General features: G+C 26.7%; 1 protein-coding gene across 7 annotated transcripts in view; it reads left to right on the top strand.

Annotated features, from left to right (window-relative positions):
- Positions 1 to 23,271, top strand: part of LOC129919952 (putative uncharacterized protein DDB_G0291608) — a 93,709-nt gene that overhangs the window by 52,810 nt on the left and 17,628 nt on the right. For all 7 annotated transcript variants that reach the window (XM_056001076.1, XM_056001078.1, XM_056001077.1 and 4 more), the window contains 2 exons: positions 20,620 to 20,749; positions 20,824 to 21,239. In XM_056001076.1, the coding sequence (XP_055857051.1) occupies positions 21,067 to 21,239 (173 nt within the window). In that variant the 5' untranslated portion in view covers positions 20,620 to 20,749; positions 20,824 to 21,066. The remainder of the gene's footprint in view (positions 1 to 20,619; positions 20,750 to 20,823; positions 21,240 to 23,271) is intronic.

Raw genomic sequence — 23,271 nt, 5'->3', positions numbered from 1 at the left:
AGTGAGAACCAAAAAAAAAACAGCAAAACGAAAAAGTGTTTTGAAATTAATCTGTTGGGTTTCGGTGTGATGTTTTTTTTGCAGAATAAACAAAATTTTGTTGGGAAATGGACACTCAGTCTGGTCGGTATGTCACACTGATTGAAGATGACAGATTAGAAATGAAAAATTGTATGATATTGTTGCTAAGGGCGAGATTTTGTAGTTTTAATAGAGAAATAGTGTATTTTGTAAATTGTGGGTATATGATACTTTGACCTCTGTCCATCTTAAATTTTATTTTAAAGAAACATAAAAATAGTCAAAATTCGACTTTTTGAAATTATTTACAGGGTACCGAAGGGCTGCCAAACTTGTCCATAATTATTAAAAACTCTTTTTTGTTCACTGTCGAAAGACAAACTTCACGACAAGGGCACCAAAATCTCAAGTTAAAGTTTAAAGAAATCTAAATTCCAAAAGATAACTCTTTATTTTCCTGAAACTTCTTCTCATAAGCATGCATTTTTGTAAAATAATTTTTATCATATCTGCATTCATTATGGCCATTTTTATAATTTATTACAACACACTTCTTTAAGTGTTAAAAATTTTCACATTTAATTCAATTCATTTGCACATAAATTTAATCAAAATAAAAAATTTAATACACAAAATTAACAAAAGAACAAAGATTGTATCAATAAATAACTTTTGCAATAATCAAATATAAAGAGGCAATGATATTAATTTTGTTTTAAATTAATTTTCATTTAAAAAACCAATGAAAACAAAATAAATTATATAAAATAAAACAAAAATATGATACAGAAATAACATCCCCCCAAAATACCATTGCAATATTGTTTTTATGTAATTAATTCAGTTGGTTTTTTTTTTGGTATGATCTGTGGATACAATGACTTTTTTTTTGTTTGTTTTAAAGGAAATAAGAGAAATATTTAACAGGCAAAAAATTAAAAAAGAATCAACTTTTAATTTTATTTGAATCGATAACAAGACAAAAAAAATAAAACAGTAGTTTCTCATTTTCATTTTCATTTTAATATAATTTTTCAATTTGTTGGTTGAGAGTCAATTATTGTGAATTAAACTTAAATTCATTCCGTTTGAAATATTGAAATAGTGACTAACTCTTTGAACGCATCCATATCGCCATTGACTAGTGAAATTGTCGCCATTTTTAAAATTTTATTCAAAATGGCGGTGTTTATTTTTTGTACGTTAAATGTCATTGCCATTTTGAATTCTGTCAAGTAAATCGTTTGTCATTTGACAGTACCTTTTCAAAATGGCGCTGATTTTAGTTGTATTTTATGTCAATGGTTTGGGGATGCGTTCAAAAAGTATGGATTTCTGTGAAAGAATTTATTTTTAATGGTCTGATTTTTCATAACTAAAATGAAGAAAAACAAAATATTGAAGCGTATTTAGACACTATTTAAGCTGCTTTTAAGAACAATTCGAAATTTAAGTTGAACAAAAATTATGAATACGCCGCTTTCATACTCAAAATTCATGTTTCATGACTTGTTTAATACTTATGTATGCTATTTTGCAAATGTAAACACTTTTTTTCAAAGCTGGCAGTCGCAGTTTCTTTTTTTTTTTTTTTTCTTTGACCAAAAACTCACTAAAGATAGCGAGAAGATCAATAATCTTGAAATGATTATTGTCTTTAGTGCTGCTCCAGGGCAGGTTTAATCGACATTGCTTCAGTTCAAAGTTAAATCTTTTAATGGCATTAAATTTGTTCCAAAACACGAAAGACATTAAAATCAATTTAATTATGATGGACTTGAGGCATTTTATGTCTTCAAATGTATTAGGATAATCACTAAAAGGCTTAAACTCAATTAAATTGGTATTTTTATTGCAGGTTTTGTAAAAGAAATTATAATTATATGTAATAATTCAAAATCAAGAAAAGATATGCCAAGTATAGAAAAAAGAACACATTTATGAAACGGACAGTTTTCTTGGGTTGAAAACCAACAAATGCGAAGTGCTTAAAAGTAAAGTTTTTTAGATGCGAAAATTTAAAAACTATAAAAAACTCTGTTTGTTGGTTGAAAAGCAAAGGAAAACAAATTTAAAAAAAAAAGTGAAGTTTTCTATTGCAATTCCATAAGTGCAAAATCAGAAAACGCTATAATTATAAACTGTTTCTTGATTGAATGATTATACAAATTAAGATTTTTAATGAATGCGAAGTGTTGAATAGTTAAAATAATACAATGCAAAGCGAAAAAAAATGAGCTTCTTGGTTGCAAGATAGTAAAATATCAAGATTTAATAAATGCGAAATGATAAATTGCAGCGTTTTGTAGTTTTCAAAAAATGCAAACGCTATACCTAATTATAAAATGCGAACCTAAAAACGCTTTATTTATAAGTTGCAAAGCTATAAAGAACCAAGATTTTATAAATGCGACGTAATTAATTTCTGTTATTACAAAATGCGAAGCCAAAACATGTAGACAACAAAGTTTCTTTGTTGCGAAAATATGCGTTTTGTGATTTAATCAATGCGATCATTTAACTATGAAAAGCAATGTTTTCTAAATGCAATGTTATTAAAAAAAGAGTTTTTTTTTAGTTGCGATAAGCAATATTAAGCAATACTAAGCAAGTTACTTTTTTGCGAAATTATGCGTTTTGTGATTTAATAAATGCAAAGCTATCATTAAACTATAAAAAGCAATATTATCGAAATGCAATATTATTAAAAGAAGAGTTTTAAAGTTCCGAGGTATTGATAAGCAATATTAAACAAGTTTCTTTGTTGCGAAAATACGCGTTTGTGATTTAATGAATGCAAATCAATTAAAAACAGCTTTTCAGGTAAAAGATTTTTTTCCTCATTTGGCTACACAAAAAGGCAATGGTTCTAGTTCTAGGACACTTTCTTGTGGAACACCAAACTTAATTGTCTTTAGTTTACTATATATACTTATGTGCTCTTATTTGTCCCTAACTGAAATGTACAGCCTGGGAATTTCCTAGTGCATGTCTAGATAAGCATGTCAAGGTCTAAGAATTTTCATAGTAAATCACTTTCAAATCAAGTAATTTTATATGAAAGTAAATCCTCAAGGAAATCACTTATCTTCATATTTCGAAACATAAAATCGATTGCAAATTATATCACGCAATACATAGAGCCCGTACGAAAAATCAATTTAACTTATTAAAAATTAATCTTTATTCGTTTTGCTATTTTTTTTTTTTTTTTCAAGACCATTTCCCTATAACATGACACTAGTTAACAATTCTAGGGTTAAATCAGTAACCTTCCAATTTTGTATTTCAATGTTTCTATATCAAGTTGCTTTTTTTTTTTTACACCGACCGCATATAGTATACACGACCGACAGTTTCAACCAGCATTCGAAATTGCCTACATTTTGTATTTTATTTCAAAACGAAAAAAAACCAGTTTCCATGTTCAGCAATAAAAATAAGATATCTAGGTAATAAATAACTGTCCCTGGAGTTCAATGAATCGACATTCTATACAATACGCTAAAAATAACTATTATAATCTCATGTATAGTGTAATAACCATGTACGAACATTCTCTTGGTTTGAGGAGAAAAAAAAAATAATAATAATACTTGACGCGCCCCTATTTTTTTTTTTTTTCAATAATAAATATATGCATTTTGCTAAATCGTTGTCGACCTTTCATTTAGTTTTTTTTTTCTTACAAAATTGAAGAAAAAAGGAATTCCAATGAATCAGAATTTATTAAAAAAAAAAAGGTATAAAAACCTAACCTCTTTCCTTAACCTAAAAATTACGACTATAATAATTTTCCAGTTACGAACAAACATTTTCACTCAGGAAAAAATATCCTTGACTTTCAAAAACACAAAGAAACATAATTTTTGTTGTTGTGCTATGGTCGTCGTTGGTTGTCGTTTCTAATAAGCAAAAGCAAAAGTAAAAATACACTCAAACTCATAATATGCTCATGCCCCTTGACTCAATCTAAACAAACACAAAGAATAAACAAAAAAGAAACAAAAAAAAAAAAACTAAACTAAACTTAACAATAACAATGAAGGTCTTTGGAGATTCGAGAGTAACAAAAAAAAAAAACGAAATATACAAAGTAAAACTTTACAGGGTGACTCAAAAATTAACCGACAAAAATATTTCTATTTTGGGTTTTCTAAAATAAAGCAAAAATAACATGAATTGATAAATGCGAAGTGAGTTTTTCTATTGCGAACTAGGTATGCCTTTATAGTTGCAATTTTATTAAAACAATAGCTTTTAAGTATCAATGCGAAGTGATTTAATGCACTTTTTTTTTGTTGCTAAAATATGGGAATAGTACCTAATGAAATTAATGCGAAATGATTCAAAATATATTTTTGATAGATGCAAAGTAGTTTTTCTTTTGCGAAACTGGTAAAATCAAAGTTTTCGAAATGCAATGTTATTAAAAGAATAATTTCAAAGTTGCGAAGTCATGTTAAGTAGTTTTTAGTCAATGTGAATGAAAAAAAATTACAAAATTAAATTAATGCAATGTGAGTTTTGTTTTGCAAAACTGTAAAAAGACGAGTTTTTTCGATGCGAAGTAATAATAAACAACATTAAATGCATGCGAAGTGACTAAATTTAATGTTTCTTTGTTGCGAAAATATGCGCTTTATGAATTAATGAATGCGAAGCGATTTAAAACAATACTTTTCAGGATAAAAACCATACAAACCAAGATAAGATTCATGGTAACATTAAAAACAATACAAGTATTATTCCGTCGTTAAGAGCTTCTATAATTATTAAGAAGGGTATTTCATTACAATGTACAAACATGTATTCTGCAAAATTCGCATTCACTTTCCATTAGCCTTGACAGTCAATCGTAATTTGTATTGTTGTCTGTAATCTCTGAAAGAGCAATATGGATAATTATCTCAGGTATTTTGTAGGTTTTGAGCAATGTGGAGGAGAAAGAATGATAAATAGATGTAGTTTTAGGTACATATACATATTTTCTTTATGAAAATACACTATCCATTAATCGACAGTGGATGTGTAAAACTACACCTTATTGTTGGCGAAAAAATTGCTATATTTTCTAAGGATTACCTCCTTCTTCATCTGTCACATTGACATAGACATAATTAATAGGTTTCTTTGTAGATATTTAAAAGAGCCATAAAACACAGATCATTAAACTAATTAAAAGAAATGGACAAAAAAGAGAGTTTAATTGAGTGTCCTTAACGACCATTATAGTGAGACTTTCATCTGAAATTACCTTTTAAAAAAATAGGGATGTACCTAGTTGTATGAACATTGTCTTACCTTACCTAATTAATAGTCTCACCAGGATAGAACTATTAGATAAAATATTTTAGGCATTTTTCCATCTTGCTTAAATCATTTTGCTTATACATTTTTGTATCGAAATTGGATCGTTTTTCATGTATTTTTAGCAGAATTTTATGAAAGGTGTGCCTAAAGGGCCTCTTTAAGGTCCAATTCTGTTTTTCAAATCAAAGTCAATTTCTAATCATCAAATGCTAAACGTGTAAAATAATTCAATTTAAATGTACCTATAGTAAATCGAGAACATACATTAAGTTTCGAAAAATTTGTGTTACGGGTGTGACATTAAAACACACGTGAATTCTTTTCCAAATAATATGCTAGAATGTTCATCTTTAGTTACACTTTTAAAATGAGAAAAAATAATTATTACTGAAATTTTGCATTATTTATTATTGAAATGTTACGGGTGTGACGTATTTTTTTTTAGAGATTAATCTTAATTACTTACTGTTTTAAGACTTTTATTTTTTCAGGCTTCTCACTAAGCATTTATTTCATAAGTTCTGAAAAAAAATCAGTTAAAATTAAATCCATCTCTTTTCATGAGAAGGTAACTCATTTATATCTGTCACATTAACATTTTAATGTGACAACCGTTTTAAAAAGTTCAAGTCTCAATAAAAACCACCCTATGCAATGTGTTTTTTCAGGCACTCGTGTAAAAATAAAATAAATAAACCCCATAGTATATTAAAAGAAAACACAGACAAAAAAAAAAAAAATACTTGACTTCAACAACGTGACTCTTTCGAGTTATAAAAAGTTTTAAACTTCTCAGTGATTTTTTCGTGTTAAAGAGTGATTCATGTTTAATTTTACTTATTCAATGCAGTTGCTCATTTCCTTTGAATTTAAACAAATCTTTATTGCCAGTCGCATAGCAATGGAATGCTAATAAATAATGACAAAAAAAAAAAACTTTAAAAGTATATTGGTCTACACTACAATAATAACGTATTTTTATTTAAAAAAAGCAAATACGTAGATATGACGACAGAAACTTTTGACGACAAACGACGACGTTGGTTGCTCCGATTTTCATCATCTTCGGGTTACAAAATTTCCAGTACATCCATCTCTTATCGATGGTTACGATGGTTTTTTTTTTATGTTTTTAATTTTTGTTGTCAACAGCTTACTATGGTCCAAATGATGCATTTTTATGAAAAAAAAAAAGAAGTTACCTAAAACCATTTCAAATGTAAGCAAAACGTGATCCCAAAAAATTGTTTGGTTGAGGAGTTCTCACTTTTACAAACTTTTTGCCAAAAACTTGCTTTGCAAGAAATTTTCTTGTAAGGGCGTTCACAATTTTCCAAAGCTATATGTATATAAAAAAAATTACCTTGCAATTTTTGACTGGCATGGTAGAAATCAACTTGATAGACGTTCAGGGGTTAGAAACATTGCTGAAAAAAATTGCATCTCAAATACTTTCACACTGAAAAAAAAAAAACTGCTGGCAGTATATTAACTAGTAAGGGAACCTCGTTAACTTTTTCCCACAAATTCCTTACAATAAATTCAGTTCTGTCAATAAATTTCATAAACAACTTGCTGACAAAAATTTAATATTTGTTAAAACTCTTTATAAAAAATTGCATGGAAGAAACCGACTTGCTAGAACTTTCAGGTTTTAGTAAAGTTGTTGCAATAAAAAAATTGCCTATCAGGAGCTTTCAATCTTAAACAAAACTTGCAGGCAATAAACTTACATCGTTGATTTTTCAACAAAAATCTCTCCCAGTAACGTTCTGTAAACAAATTGCATAAAAAACTTGCTGGAAACTAATATTGCATTGGAAACTTTTATCTTATCCTTATCTTCATCAGAAAAGCTACTTTGGAAATGTTCTTACGCAAAATTGAAAACGCATCTTGCCCTAAATTATACGTTCTTATCAGAAACTTGAAACGTTTTTGCTAAAAACTTGAAATGTTCCTACCAAAAACTTGAAACGTTTTTGCTAAAAACTTAAAATTTTTCTACCAAAAACTTGAAACGTTTTTACCGTTCTTTCAAAAAAATAGTAAACGATCTTACCCAAAATTGGAAAGGTTCTTACTAAAAACTTAAATTTTCTTACCAAAAACGTTCTTAGCGAAAACTTGTAACTTTCTTAAAAAAAAACTTGAAACTTTTTTACTAAAAATTGGAAAAGTTTTTATCAAAAACTAGAAACGTTTTTTCTTAAAACTGGAAACTTTTTTTCAAAGAAATGAAAACGATCTTACCTAAAATTTTAAACATTCTTAGCAAAAACTTGGAACTTTTTTCCCAAAAACTGGCCGAAAAAAACAAAATTTAACTAGAATAAAATCATCACTTCCCACTGTTTATTGCCAAAACAGAAGAAACAAACCCACTACAACAGCAGAAGCAGCCTACCGAACAAGGGAAAGTTGTTTAATAAAATACAAAAAAAAAAAAAAAAAACAAATTACATAGTAAAATTCAAAAAAGAAAAAAAAAACAACAAAACCAAAAAAAGTAAATCGAGGGGTACTGTGTATTTTCTTGAACTCTACACCTCAGCTCAGAGCTGAAAACAACTTCATACCGGTCGTCTCGTCTCATCGCTCGCACCGCCAACATCACTTTTTTCGGTTCGGTTGGGTTTACTGTTGAATTTGAATTCCCAAACCGGATGGATTGGGCTCTGGTTTCTTCTCAAAAAAAAATATAAAAACTTTCGATCAGAATATACATCACCACTGACGGAAAATCAAGATACTCGAAAAAAAAAAAATATTGTAGGTATATTCCTCGATGAAAGTGAAACATTCCTATAAATTCGTAGTTACGTTCAACAACATGTTGCTGACATACTTTGTTATTCAGCAGCAATAGTAGGTAGAAAAAGAACTTACCAAAAAAAAAACATTTTTGTGTGTGTCTTGTCCATTTATCATTTGAGTTTAACTTGTTTAGAAAAAAATAGAAAACACTCGTTTTTTTTTCTATTTGAACTCAATCTAACTCTCGTTGCACGCTCGCTCGTTGACAATAATAATTGAAAGTATTCTCTCTTTTCTCAAAAAAATGTGCTCTGTGTACAAAATAATTTATTACATCATGAAATACAAATAACAAATCCGACAAAAATGATGCTAAAAATACAATACAAAAAATCTCACAGTAAAAGAGTAGATAGAATCTTTTTATTGTAAATTTTGTTGTGTGTGATAAATGAAGTCATTAGTTGTAGCTCTAGTACGTGTATATCTTGACTTAGTGGATGGAATTATGCAAAAAAAAAAAGAACAAAAAATACAAAACAGAAACAAAAAAAAAATTGATTAACTGAAAATTGGATACGTAAGTTACGAACGAGAAAAAAAAATCGAAAATGTAATTAGATTTACATTTTTATCCAAAGTGATTTGCATTTTAGATTAATCACAATTTAGAGATGATGGAAATAGACTGCAATTATTTTATTCAAATGTCTGCTAGCTTGCTTTCAGCTGGATTCTCGTGGAGAAGAAAATTAATTTAGGAAATTTTCGTTCAATTGAATTCGATTGTGTGATATTTTTAGAAACGACTGTATGTGAGTGCTCTCTGGAAAAATATACCTATAATAAAATTTCAGAAAAAGTAATAATAAGGGAATTCCATAAAACTTAATTAAATGTTATGCATATTATGCACAATTTCTTAATCACATACTATAGGATTTTCTTGGGATAGTGCTTAATTACATATACATATATTGTAATTAAATTATTGAAATTCCTTGAATATTTGCTCAGGAAATAATTGCTAACCATGCATGCATATATCAAGTTATTTACGAGAAGTTTAACTCTGTTTTTGAGTTAATTGTTTTTAAATTCGATTTAAATGCATGTAAATAATTACCTATTCAATACATGTGATCACTTTAACATTGCTTTTTGGATTTGTAATGTTCTCGAGACGTTGAGATTAACGCGATTTTAAAAATGGCCAAAATAGATTTTTTTTAAAATAATGCATCCATATTTTTCTGTCATCACAACATCCTTCTGATTTTATGCCAGTACTATATGGCTGCTCTGAGTAACTTTCTAACTTCCAGACACCTCTAGAATATACTCACCAAATATTAGCTCTTTATCTTAATGCTTCTACCAAAAAAAAAATAATATTTTTATTAATTGACTTTTTAGCCAATTTTTTTTTACATATTCTTGTTTAAAATTGAACGCTCTACAAAAAAGGTTGAATACACTTTTTTTAATTATCTAACCATTTAGTAGATATTTGAGGTCCAAAAATCGAGAAAATCTTTAAAAATTCGTTTTTTGTTCTTAATTTTGTAACAAAATGAAAAATTATAATAATCAAACGCGCATGACATATTCTTGTAGGAAACAGAGAAAAATTGGCAAAAAATTCAATTAATAAAAAAAAATATTTTTTTTTTTTAGTAGAAGCTTGATGTAAAAATGGAAAATTGAAAAGCGGAGGACCTTCCCATTAAGACAAAGAGCTCATATTTGGTGAGTATATTCTAGAGGTGTCTAGCAATCGAGTTTTTAGACGTACCAAATCAAAAAAACGAATTTCAATTTTTTGGACCCACCCTAATATACATACTACAATATATACTACAATTAATGTTAGGCAAAATTAAAATTCTTATATGCTAAAATCTTAAGTACGAATTGCATTTGAAGACGTCGTTTAAAAGTTTACTTCAAATCAAAGTACTTAACTTCTGACCCTCGATAGCATTGCTTTGATCCTTGGATTCATTTGTATATCATTTTTTAGAAAATTTCATTGTGAATAAATCTGTCCTTGGACATTTTTGGTTAAAATGAGTAAAAATGGAGTTATGAAATAAAAACGGCACCGACCTCTTTTCCAAGATCGCGGCTATTCCCAATGTCTTATAATCCCAAAAAGTTCACTTTTACGATAAGAAAATACACCCAAACACGTTCCATGAAAAAAAATTTTCCCGCGTTTGATTTACTAATTTGCCTGGGCTATTTTGTTTAAAACTCATTTGAGTATTTTTTTTTTTCGTTTTTTAAGAGAAACTTTTTGTTGGTCGCTGATTTTACAAGAATTGTCTTTCAGGCCATTGAAAACAGTAAAAGAGTTGGTATTAAATGTTCTTCTATGCAATATACAAAAGCTAATGGTTCTCCGTCCATCCGTATTTACAAAAATGCACATACACAAAATTGCACACAAGGCCATAAGGATGCAAATAAATTTTGTTGTTTGTCATATTTAGTTTATATTAAATCAATCTCTCGAAGTTTGTTTACTTTAAAAGTCTCAAAAGTTACCAATTAATACGATTTTATCAAATTTAAAAAAACTTGCTTTTATCTAAAAAAGGCAAAAATTTAGAAAAAATAGGTACATTTAAGTTGTTTCTTGACAAAAAAAAATAAAAATTGCATATTATCGAAGGATTTTACCTCTACTTTATTTCATTAGTACAAAGTTTGGACGTACCAACTACATACACAAAATGCCCCTTGATTTAGTAAAAAAAAAAATAAAATCATTTCAAAGTTATGCTTGGTTTTCGAGTTAATTAAAAAAAAAAAAAAGAAAACCGACCAGTGTTGCCGTTTTCTCAGAAACGCACCAATGGATTTAGTAGCACTTTTGGCTGGAGTACTCTTTTATGCTAAGGAATCATAATCAGCAATAAAAACTCTTGAACGAATTTGTTCCAATCAAAAGGGCCTATAGTTCAAAATCAAGAAGAAAACTGTCTGTGATATGGTTTTTGTCAGTTTTTAAATCTGGAGGAGGTAAATGCTTTATGTGCTATGGAAAAAGTATGACCAGTGCTTGGACGCTTTTTTAGTACCTACAAAAAATTAGTACGTAATCCTTCCGGTGCAGCTGCATTTGTTGGCTCGTTTTTAAATTATTTGTTGAGTATCTTTTCCAAGTTAAGCTTCAAAGTCTGCTGGATGATGACGCAAGTCTGTCCAAAAACACATTTACAGACGTGAATGTTGTTAAATTTCACTTCACTTTACCACTTTATCAACTTTGTCACTTTATCAACTGTAGTCAACTGTGTGCTGTGGTGACTGATAGATTTGTGGAATATGAAATTCGCTTTGAAATTGTTTTGTGCTGCGATTAAGAATAGACCTAAATAAGAGACGAAAACATTTTACAAAACAGACATATGTATATTAGGGTGGGTCAAAAAAATCGAAATTTTTTTTTTTTATTTGGTACTCCGAAAAATCGATTGCTAGACCCCTCTAGAATATACACACCAAATATGAGCTCTTAATATTAATGGGAAGGTCCTCCGCTTCGCAATTTTCCATTTTTACATCAAGCTTCTACAAAAAAAAATTATTTTTTTAAAAATCGACTTTTTAGCAAATTTTTTACATATTCTTGTAGGAAAACAAAAAAGGCCTTGTACACTTTTTTCGTTTTTCTATCCGTTTAATAGATATTTGAGGTCCAAAAATCGAGAAAATCCTTCAAAACTCGTTTTTTGTTCTTAATTTTTTAACAAATTGAAAAATTATAATAATCAATAGCGCAAGACATATTCTTGTAGGAAATAGATTGTTCCACAAAAAAGGTCTTAATAACTTTTTTCATTAATCTAACCATTCTAAAGATATTCGAGGTCAAATTTAAAAAAAATATAAAAATATTTTTTACTTTTCAAAATTTTCTAATTCACTGAAAATTCATTATTTTCAAATAAGCAAGATATATTCTTGTACGCGCTTAAACGTTCTACAAAAAATTCTTTGGAATCAAATTGATTGCTTTAGCCGTTTAAAAGATAATCGTATCCAAACCAATGCCCACTGATTTCAGTAGTTTTCTTATGACTCGTATGCATTGCGATTTGGATACGATTATCTTTTAAACGGCTAAAGCAATCAATTTGATTCCAACTGAGGTTGGAGGTGACAAATTTTATAACAGCTAGAATGAGTTTTGATAAAAAAAAAGTTTATTTTTTAAGTAAGAACAGAAGTTATGATGTACTATGATCTATGAAGATTTAAACATTATAAAAGTTGAAAGCGATCAATGTTTGTGTTTGTATTTTAGCCCTTTTTTAAGTGGAAGTGCTTTTTTAGAAAAAAAATTGCATCTATTAATAAAAACATTATTACATTTAGCACTTTTAATCACCTTTGAAAAAAAAAAACTCAAGCGTTCCTTTTTCCAATCTTTTCGACACTTTACAACCTTTTATTTAAATAAAAAAATTTTAAACATCGTTAATAATATTGTTTTACTGGGGGAGGAGATTATAATACGTAGAAAAATATATAGTTTCTATTTAATAATACTCTCTTTACCTTGCTTTTCAATTGTTTAACGGAAATACCTACTTCATAAAGCGAGAATTCTTGAAAAGAAAACAAAAAAAAAATAACATTGAACATATCAATGCTGAATAGTTGATTCACTCAAGCATCAAAATGATTCCATAGAAATTAATAGAGATGTAATAGAACAAAAAATAATAGATAAAAGTAATGTAATATGTTTCTAAGATAAATTTAACGATGATGATAGTTGAACTCAACAAAAACAAATATGTTCTCTTTGTTTATGTAATTTTTTATTTTGAAAATTAATTATTCAGTTGAATGATGCTTGGCAAATGATGATAAATATCGCGTAGCACATTACAATTACCTGTGTTAATGATATTTCTCGTGGCAGATTCAAAATTAAAGGTGACAGCTGATTTTTGTGGTGCTGCCACTCTTCCTAAAAGGGGTGCCACTTATGATAAAATATTTCGATCTTATTTATTTAGTCTTCAGTTTATGTTTGAAAATTATTAAAATATTGAATTAAATCTAATAAATAAATTTGTGAATAATTTTGGTTATAGTCACTTGTCTTACATATTAAATATATATATGAAGCATTATATAAATTAATAACCTCCAAAATCTTTCTAGGATAGTGAGTGCGCTGTGATGTCTGCTTTTTTGTATTCTTAAAGTCAAAATTCATGAGCTTTACCTTTTTCAGCTTATGCTAAATATTTTTATTCTTTTCTTTGTGAATGTTCACGGTATGTATGTATGTATGTGTATGTTGTGTTATTTCTCCCTCCAATTTTTCTTAAATTAAAAAAAATTAATGTATAGCTGTGTGTTTGTATACTTTATTTACGCTCTATTTTTGAAAATTTAGATACAAAAAACTTGCATCTCTTGATTGTGTTTTTTTTTTTTTTATTTTAATGAGTAATCTTAGTTAAAAATAAAAATATTTTCATATAAAAAATCTTTATATATAAAAATAAAACTAACAAATTTTCACCTATTCTTACTCTGCACATTTTTTTAGCATTACAAAAAAAACAATATTAATAATTTGTCATTTCTTCATTTTTGTTGCTATTTTTCTATACATAAATAAATTAATATATATTTTCATAATTATAATGTATTTTTTTTTTTATTTTCTGGTTTTTTAATTTTAGATAATGTATGGTGGTTTGGTATATATAATATTTTTTGTGATAAAATAAATGCTCTCTCATTGTAATCGACATTGCAATTGTATATTTTAATAATAATAAAAAAAAAAAAACATAAAAAACTTAAACTCTTGTATTGCTTTTGTTTTTAAGTTAAATGTTAATGAAAAAAAAAAAATGTAAAAAAAATAATTATGGGTAAAAATAATAATAATAATAACTGTTAACCCTTAACTATAGTGGTGGGTCCAGGGGACCCACATCAACTTTTAAAAAGTTAATAAAAACCGTTGAAAATGAATTTTCTCTTTTTTTTTTTTATTTTTTTATTTTTTTTTAAATTGTTATCTTTTGATGCTTAAAAACAAAATTTATAAAAAAATTCAATTTTGTATTTTATTTTATCATTTCAAAACACCACAAATTTTCACCACTATAGTTAAGGGTTAATGTTGCTATTCACTGTTTTTTATTCCTCCTAATTTTTTGTTATAGTAAAAATTATTGCAAAAACAATGTAAGTGAATGTTTTCTCAAAGCAGCAATAAATATGCAACATTTTTTTAAAAACTAATTTAACAAACAAAAAAAAAAAAAACAAATAGTTGTAGAATTTTTTTTGTATACGTATAAATACTATCTGCATTTAAAAATTTGTATGTAACATTAAATTTTAGAAAGAAAAAAGTATTTAAATAATTTATTGTAATTTTTTATTTAACTATCCCTCTAAAAGACAACAGAAAAGAATATTGTATGTTTGGCTTATAGTGTACATTTCTCATAATGCATTTTATATATGTTAATTTCTAATTCCATAGATTACATAATAAATAATAAAATTAAATATTTTTATTACATTTTTGTAGAATTAATATATAAAAAAAAATACAAAAACAAAAAACAAATAATTGCAACAAAACTAAAAGTGTGCTATTTTGTGGTAAGCGTTTCTTTCAATGTATTTATTTTTTTGTGTAAATAAAAATAAAAAAAACACACACATTTAGAATTATTAATTTATTGTTTAAACACATTTGAATTAACTCTCTAAATCGCCACCAATTCAGCGACAGTAAACTATATATTTTAGCTATCATTTTCTATTTCAAAAAAAAAAAAAAAATAAATAAAATTTATACAAGCAATATACAACACCCTTACTCTATTTGCATGGCTTTAAAATTTATCTTAGCTGATAACAAAAAATTAATATTAAAATAAAAATTTAGTGTTAATTGATTTTCCTGTAAAATAAAAATAATATTAATTATATTTAATATTAAAAAAAAAACTACTTTCTCATTAAAATTCATTTTGTAACCTGCATTTGTTTTTTTTTATCTAAATGTTTCACTTTATTTATATACATAGTTTTGTTTAAAATGAATAAAAATCCATATTCATAAATTTAAATATAAAAAAAAAATTATTATATATGTGTAAGTTGTTTTTATGTAGATTTTGTTATACCAAAAAAAAAAAACAATAAAATATAATAAAAAAATATTTATTTGAGAGCAAACAAAAAAATGCTGTTGTGCTGTGTTTCACTTATTTTTAAAGGCTGTGTGCTGCATATTTCATATTTGTTCTTATATAATTTTTTTTTTTAATTTTTATTTTCTTCTGGGCTAAACAAAATAATTTTGAACAGAAAACAAAAATAAAAATAATTGCATACTTTTTTTGTTTTGTTTCTGGGAATTGGATTGGTTTGTTGCTGTGTTTAAATAAAAAAAAATAGTACCAACTATTTTTTGAAAATTTTTGTTTTCTTATTTGTAGAAGTTTCATTCTCCTTGTGTTTTATGTTGATACAAAATTAAAAAAAAAAAAAAACAAATGACATTTTTTAATAAATTTAGTGCACAAAAATTTTCTTTTTTTTTTTTGTAAACAGTGCATAACATTTGCAATAGAAAAAGGAATTGAACCGCTTTTATGTTTTTTGGTAATTCAAGGAAGCTGAGGGGAAAACACTAAAAACAAATTTGCATGATAGAGGTATGCGTTTTAAAATACACACAAAATAAGACCGTAATTTTTTTGAAAACATTTAGTTATTAACCTGCACGTCAATTTTTAAAACAATTTTACTGTGTAGTTTTGGTTTTTATTATTTTTAATAGTTGGAGGAAGGCTAATTTTATATGGCTGCTTGTAAAAAATATGTACCTATTTTATCATCGTCCTAGAATCTAAAATTTTTAAACCAATTGTCGCTATGATAAAAAATTCATATCTATTTTCGAATAGAAGTTTTGAAAATGTAAATTGCTCAGATATTGTTTTACTAGTTTGATATGTGAAACTAAAACATATTCTCAATGAGATGGAGCAATAAGTTGAAAAAAAAAATTAATAAAGGAAATTTTTCGAATATCAAAAAATTTTCGCCCAGGTCTAACAACCATACTCAATTTTTGATTGTGAAATCTTGTGAACAAGACGAAAGTCTTAATAAAAATGTTTCGCTAGATTTTTGAAAAAAAAAAATTGTTTATGAATTTTCTTGAATTAAACAATTTTTTGTAACTATCGAGCATTTGAAATGTTAATTGAGCATTTTGTTCACCTTGTCTTACTTGTCATCTTAAAATAGGAGATTTTAAAGTAAATAAAAAACTTAAAAATGGTAAAATAATGAATTCTCGAAAACCGTTAGAGGAAAAAAATAAATTATCATACAAATTGACAAAAAAAAAAAAAAAAACTTTTAATGAAATTAAATTCCTAAAAATCAATGGCACTCACAAACAAAACTGTTACAACTCAAAAACGTGAAAATCGTCAAACCTCCAATCAAAAAAATTGATACTTTAAATACAATTTACAGGTACATTCGTAATAATTGGAGAACAAATTTTAATTTTTCGGTAGTTAACGATGTATTAATAATAATAATAACACTGGCTTACCAGGGTTTTGTTGCCGAAACAAAAATATACTTTGCTGAAGGTTTTTGGTGTGCTGAACTCGAATTCGAAGTCAGAAAAGATTGATCAGCTCCTGTTTTTGAAATATTAACGTTAGAAAATGCAAAAAAACGTTTTTTTTTACTACTTAGGACCTTATTTTTTTATATTAGGAAATTTTTTTAGACATATTTAGTAACGGTTTCTAAAAGAACTGTTTTTCTTCTTTCAAACCTGTTTAAATCTTTTTATCTATTAGAAACCATTACTAAATATGTTCAAAAAAATGTTCTTCTATAAAAGAATAAGGTCCGAAGAAGTAAAAAAAACTTTTTTTTGCATTTACTAACGGTAAAATTAGGAGCTGATCAATTTTTTCTAACTTCGGATTCGAGTTCAGCACACGAAAAGTACTTTTTTTGTTCCGGCAACAAAAAAAAAAGTTTAATTTTGCTAACCAGTGTAATTAATAAAATTTGATCAACTTAATCTGCCTAAGCCATAAAGGTTAAAAAAAAAACAATCATGTGAGGAGGACCTTTAAATTTATGTTCTGAAAATGAATTGGAAATTAACTATTACACAATTCTTATAAAATAATGTACATAAAAATATCTGAAAATGATTTTTTTTCATACTAGCCGGTAATACTGGAAAACTTTTTTGCGAAATCCTTCATTTTTCACAGTGACTCTATAATAGCAACCAACAATTTTTTCGTTTTCCTTTCCTATTTGTGCAGTATTTTTGAATCATGTGAATTTTGTTGACATAAATCTTTTTATCCTGTAGATAACTGAAGGACAAAATCAAAAATTGAGGGAATATAAAATATTTCATTTCATTTCTCTGAATCTCATTGAAGATATATTTTCTTTAGCAAACAAATTTCCCTGGTAAAAGTTATTTCTATACTAATAAACTCCGAGGTAATTTTTTTATGCATAAATGTACATATTTCACAGGGATACTGTTATTTTTCTCTCTGGTAAAAAAAAATTCAGGAAGCGTTATTGATTAAAACCTAATGATACCTATGTAACCATTTTTCCTTATTTCTTTTTACATAAAACGATTAAAAATAAAAATAGAAACAAATATATTGCTCTAAATAATTTGACGCAATTAGTGAAGGTAGATAATTATTATTATTTCTGTCTAGCAAGTCTTTCCCAATATCTTGTCACGAAAAAAAAGTCTCTTTTGACTTCAAAAGTTAAAAAACGAAATTCAACCTGCTCAGACAATAATTATAATATACCTAATTTAAAATGGAGGGTTATAATATTTTCTATTGCTCATAAGACACACGTTTTGTAACAAAAAAAAAAAAAAAATATCTACCTACAACCCATAAAGTCTTACTATAATCGTGGTCTATACAGCTATCAAGATGTATATAAATCTTAACCTGGTGGTCAATTAGAGAGTTAGGTCAGATGGAAATAATTACCTACCTAAGAAAAAAAAAAAAATGTTAGACCTATCAAAAATAATCCCCAAAAATTATATTATGTTAATAATTGCTGAATTAGGGAAATTAAAATTTGTGTGGAAGAAAATACAACACTTAGCTAAATTAATACTATAGGGTAGGTATAATAAAGCAAGGCATACAATAAGGAAATGATAGAGAAATGATTAGAATCGCGAAATATAAATGAAGAAAAAAAAAAAAAAAAAACACCATTTAGAGAATTTTATTCAAAGAAGATGTTTTGTTGTCTTACGATTGATCAAAGGCAATAAATTTAACTCAAATTTGTTAAACTTTGACCTTCCCTTTTGTTATTTCGTAACTTCTGTTGTTTTGAATTCACCCAGAAAATTATCACAGTCGGTATATATGTATGTATATTTTTTTTTTTTTGTATAAAGGTTTCGAGTGTTCCATTTCGAATAAAACTTTAATCTTTGCTACTTTCCCGTTTCCCCACCATATTTGCGATTAATTTAACAATGAAAGCTGTTTAAAAAAATTTCTTTGATGTTCAGTACTGCAAAAGTTAGACAGTCAAAAACATAATTTTACCAAAATTTCAGAAACTGGATAAGGTACGTGAAGATTAGGAGTGTTTTTCTGCAAAATTATTAATTTTGAGTCTTACAAACCTTAAAGTGTTTTGAAATAATTTATTCATAAATTACAAAATTAAAATTAAAAAAATTTGGTAAGAGCTCGAATTTCCACATGAGCTTTCGTAATTCTTAAGTCTTAAAAAATAGCGAAACACTTCCGTCAATTTTTATAAAGTACCATCACAAGGTGTTTTCTGGTACTCTTTACTGTATCTTACTCAAAAAAATTACTGGTCACCTAAAAATTTTGTTTGTGCTTTCTTTTGCTTCTTGATCCTTACAACAAATGAAAATTTAAACAGAGTTTCAAGTAAAATTGTAAATATTTTATAATAATACTTCAATTAACTCCTTAAAACAATGATTCTTTAAATTCTGTTGACCAAATCCCAAATGGAAACGATTGCACTTTTTGTCTAATAAATCGTAGAAGAATCATAGCAAAGTGAACAACACCATTTCTTTACAAACCAACAGTTTTGAAAACGTTGAAAATTTTCATAGTAAATCCATATTAAAAAAAAAGTAATAATAATTTGATTGAAATGTGGAGCCTTTCGGTCACAAATAATGTTCCAATACCTTGGGGACCGAACTTCTGTTACATAAAACTTCATTATGGGCTTGATTTTATTTTATTTTTTTTTTCTGGAAATACTTTCAAAATATGTACTTACCTATTTAAAAAAACAAACTGATATTTTATCAAAACCGTTCAACCCATCTACGAAAATTCAATTACAGAATACGCTTACACTCCGAGAAGTAATTTCTACAAGAATAATGGGAGTGACAATGGGCGTATTTCTCAAAATTATTTCTCAAGTTTATTTTTTTTACTACCAAACTCATTTGTCTTAGTATTGTCGCGGAACTTTATCAAAAAATTAGCAAGAAGATTAACGATAAACACAAATATAAATCCTTAGTCGATATCAATAATTTTGGAAACCTTATGCATTTCTTTGATTCAAAATAGTAAGAGTCTTCTTCAAAATTTTGAAATTAAAAAAATATTGAAAAAAGCAAAAAAATACATAGTACAAAAGAGAAAAAGATTGGTTCCGCTTCCGTCTTTGAGCCACAGTCGATCATTAAGACTATGAATTTATTGTCTTTCATAGTGTTTTCCCCCTCTAAATCTCAATTTTAAAACTTTTATCGTAGCTTTTCTCTACCCAAGGGTTTTGTTTAAAAAAAATTAAGGAACTAATATATGAAACGTATCATTTTGTTGTTTGGGAAAAAAAAAATAGACGTCATAGCTCTGAAACTGGTAACACAAATTGGAAACAAATCGGTAAGCTAAAAAAGGAAATCCTAAGCCCGAAGACCATAATGAATCTTCTCAATGTGACTCACTTCCATAGAGTATCTCATCGAAAAATTTTGGAATTTATAGGTTACTTGTTCAATAATCGCAATACAGTTGTTGTAAGTCAGGTATTTTATTGAGTAATAGTCTACTAGGTCATTTCGTTTGCAAAACAGAAATTTGTCACAACTTTTCTTCAACAAATTTCTTCAACTTAAAACCCAACTAATGTATTTTTTTTTTGAAAAGCAAAACAAACACGCGCTATTTCGTCTAAACTACAAACTAAATGGGCTACATTGTCTTTGATCCGCTAAAAAATAGGCTGAAAATTGTTAAGGAATAGTATGACCTTTTATGATTTTATAATTACGAAACTACAACTAATGTTTTGCTAACGAAATGGCCACTTAACTTTTTTTTGTTTATTTCATTTTTTTTTTTATTTTCAAACGTTTAAGTTATAAAATGTAATCTAATAATTCATATTTTTAACTATTTCCAGTTGTTTCAAGATAACCCAACAACAATAGAAAAACAAAAAACCATAACCAACTTTGCTGGAGAATCAACTTCCATTATTATTCCTAAGGCTTTCACTGATCAAACAGAAACAAACTCATATATTTTCCGAAGTAAGATTGAACCTTGTATCTTTTATGAAAATTTCTTAAAAAAAATAAATTACTAATCAATAAAATTATTTCAGCTTCAATTGCGGTATAACCATCGCCATTTCTCTCCTTGTTAAAAAGTGAGAGAAAACACCTTACCACAAAATTGAATAATAAAAAAAAAAGTTTAAATAGAAAATATATCAGCGCCATCATAAAATACCAAAACGAAAGAAAAAAACAATCCAACAACAAAAGAATCCTTTCAAGTATCTAAAAATTTCTCGAACAACAACAACGTCTACCCTACAACAGAAAAACAAACCACCATCAACAAAATGCTTAATCCAAATCATCCCGGCTCGTCCAGACGTCCATTCTCTAGGAATGCACAAGCACGAAATCATCGCGGACGTATGCTATTCTCTCCACATCCTCATCATTCTCAAAGGAATAATAATCACAATCATGGTCAGTGGTATAAGGATATGGATCCTTGGAATTCACTTGGGTAAGAGTTTTGTTTATCGATTAAATATTCTTTTCCCCCCCACATATATTATTATCTATATGTTCGCCTCCTCTTATAAAAATTATATATCTACATACACACACCAAAAAAATCAAAAAAAAAAAAATGTTGTTATTAAATATTCAAATTTGATATATGAACCTTTCAACAAAAAATATATTTAAATCCCTTATTCCATCACTACCACCATTATACCACCATCCCTCTCTTCCACCAACCAACCAGAACTCAGAAAATAACCAATGAAATTGTAGAACATCTTCCACAAAAATGCTTTCCATCCTTTTTGAATTCCTTCTAACCAAATTTAAAAAAAAAAGTTACAAAATTAAAATCTTAAAAAAAAAAACATTTGCTTTAGGTTAAAGGGTGAATTTTGTAATTAATAAAAAACAAAAAAAAAAATAATAATAAATCGATTAATATAATTTTATCGTACTCCCTAATTTGTTTCGTACATTCTTTTTTTTTTAATTTAATTACTCTCATTATTTGTTTCATAATTTATTTTTGTTTTAATTAATTTTGTTGGTTTATACTTCTTAATGATTTAATTGGCACCATCGTAAACTGTTAAACATTTTTTATATACGTTTTTTTGTAATTCTATTGCTTCAAAAGTATTTTAAATAAAAAAAAAACAACAAATCTTTCATTTAACTTAACCCTCATTCATGTAATTTTTTTTTTAGAAAAATGTCATAACTGACTGTGGATTTAATTTCTTTAAAAAAACGTATTTCATGATTTTTTTTTATTTGGTTTAATTTTCTTTCTCCTTAGTGCACTCATGTTTTTTTTTATAGTTTGAAATTTTTATGGTTTAATATTTCATTTATTAATTTCCATTTGGTTTTGAACCATTTTTAGTATGAAACAAAACGCGGTGTTAATTGCTAATTTCTTCACAAACATTTGTTTTGTTTAAAAAAAAGTAAAAAAAAAAAAAAAACTCTTTCGTGTTCATTATTTTTTTTAATCTCATTTATACATTTTTTTTTTAATTTCTATAATATTGTTTTTAAAACATTTAACTTTTACTTAGAGGAGCCTAAATGTTGAACTCTCAAGAATGTATTTGTTTATCTGTCACAATTTGTTGAGAATTTTGCAAAATAATTTATATATAGTACATACTTTCTTTAAAAAAATATGTTTTCATTTTTATTTGAATATTAAAAAAAAAAATACATAATTTATTATTATATATATTTATATACTAACCACTAATAAATTTTAAACAAAATAAAAAGGACATTTTAGTTGTAGTAGGTTTGCTGCTGTTATGTATGTGTTTCTCTTATATAAATATTTATTTTCAATTTATGTTTTTTTTTCTTGTCTAAAATGCTTTTTTTTTTTGAAAATTAATGCACTGAAAAATAGAATATATTAAAATAATTACATTTAATTCATTCAATGTTGCTTAAAAATTTGTATATGTATATGCTGTATTTTTTAAGAAGGGTGTTCCAAAAGAATATTAAAATTGCACGTGTTTGGGTAGAAAAAATGGTAACTTTGGGTTTAAATTTTAAGACAAATTATATTATAAGGAACGCATTTTGTTAATAAGAATTAAATTTTCGTGTAAATTTAATCGCTTTATCTTATTCTTTCAAATAGGTTCTATTAAGTTTTGAATTTTCTTTGTTTTTTTTTTCATTACACTTGAATTTGCATAAAATCAAGAATCGAAAAATTTAAATCGACCGACCCTCTTATACTAAATTTCGATTATCGAGTTAAGTTATGTATGTTCGATAGTGATCAACAGTTGTTATTATTTAGTAGTAGGAGTTAAAATTCGTATCAAGTTATCAATAATATACATTTAAACGACCACTGTGGTATATGCTTAATATTTTAAATTAGTTCCGTAGTACTAAATGTTATAGGGAAGGTTCCACAGTCAGTTCCGCCCTTGGTATTGATTACTCATTGGATCAAAAATACTTTATTTTATAAAAAACATTTTTTTTTTTTGCAAGTTTTTTGTGGAATATAGAGA

Source organism: Episyrphus balteatus, chromosome 4, assembly GCF_945859705.1.
Source record: "Episyrphus balteatus chromosome 4, idEpiBalt1.1, whole genome shotgun sequence".
Taxonomy (NCBI): Eukaryota; Metazoa; Arthropoda; class Insecta; order Diptera; family Syrphidae; genus Episyrphus; species Episyrphus balteatus.
Note: the sequence above shows the minus strand (reverse complement) of the source record. Positions and strands in the feature narration are given on the sequence as shown.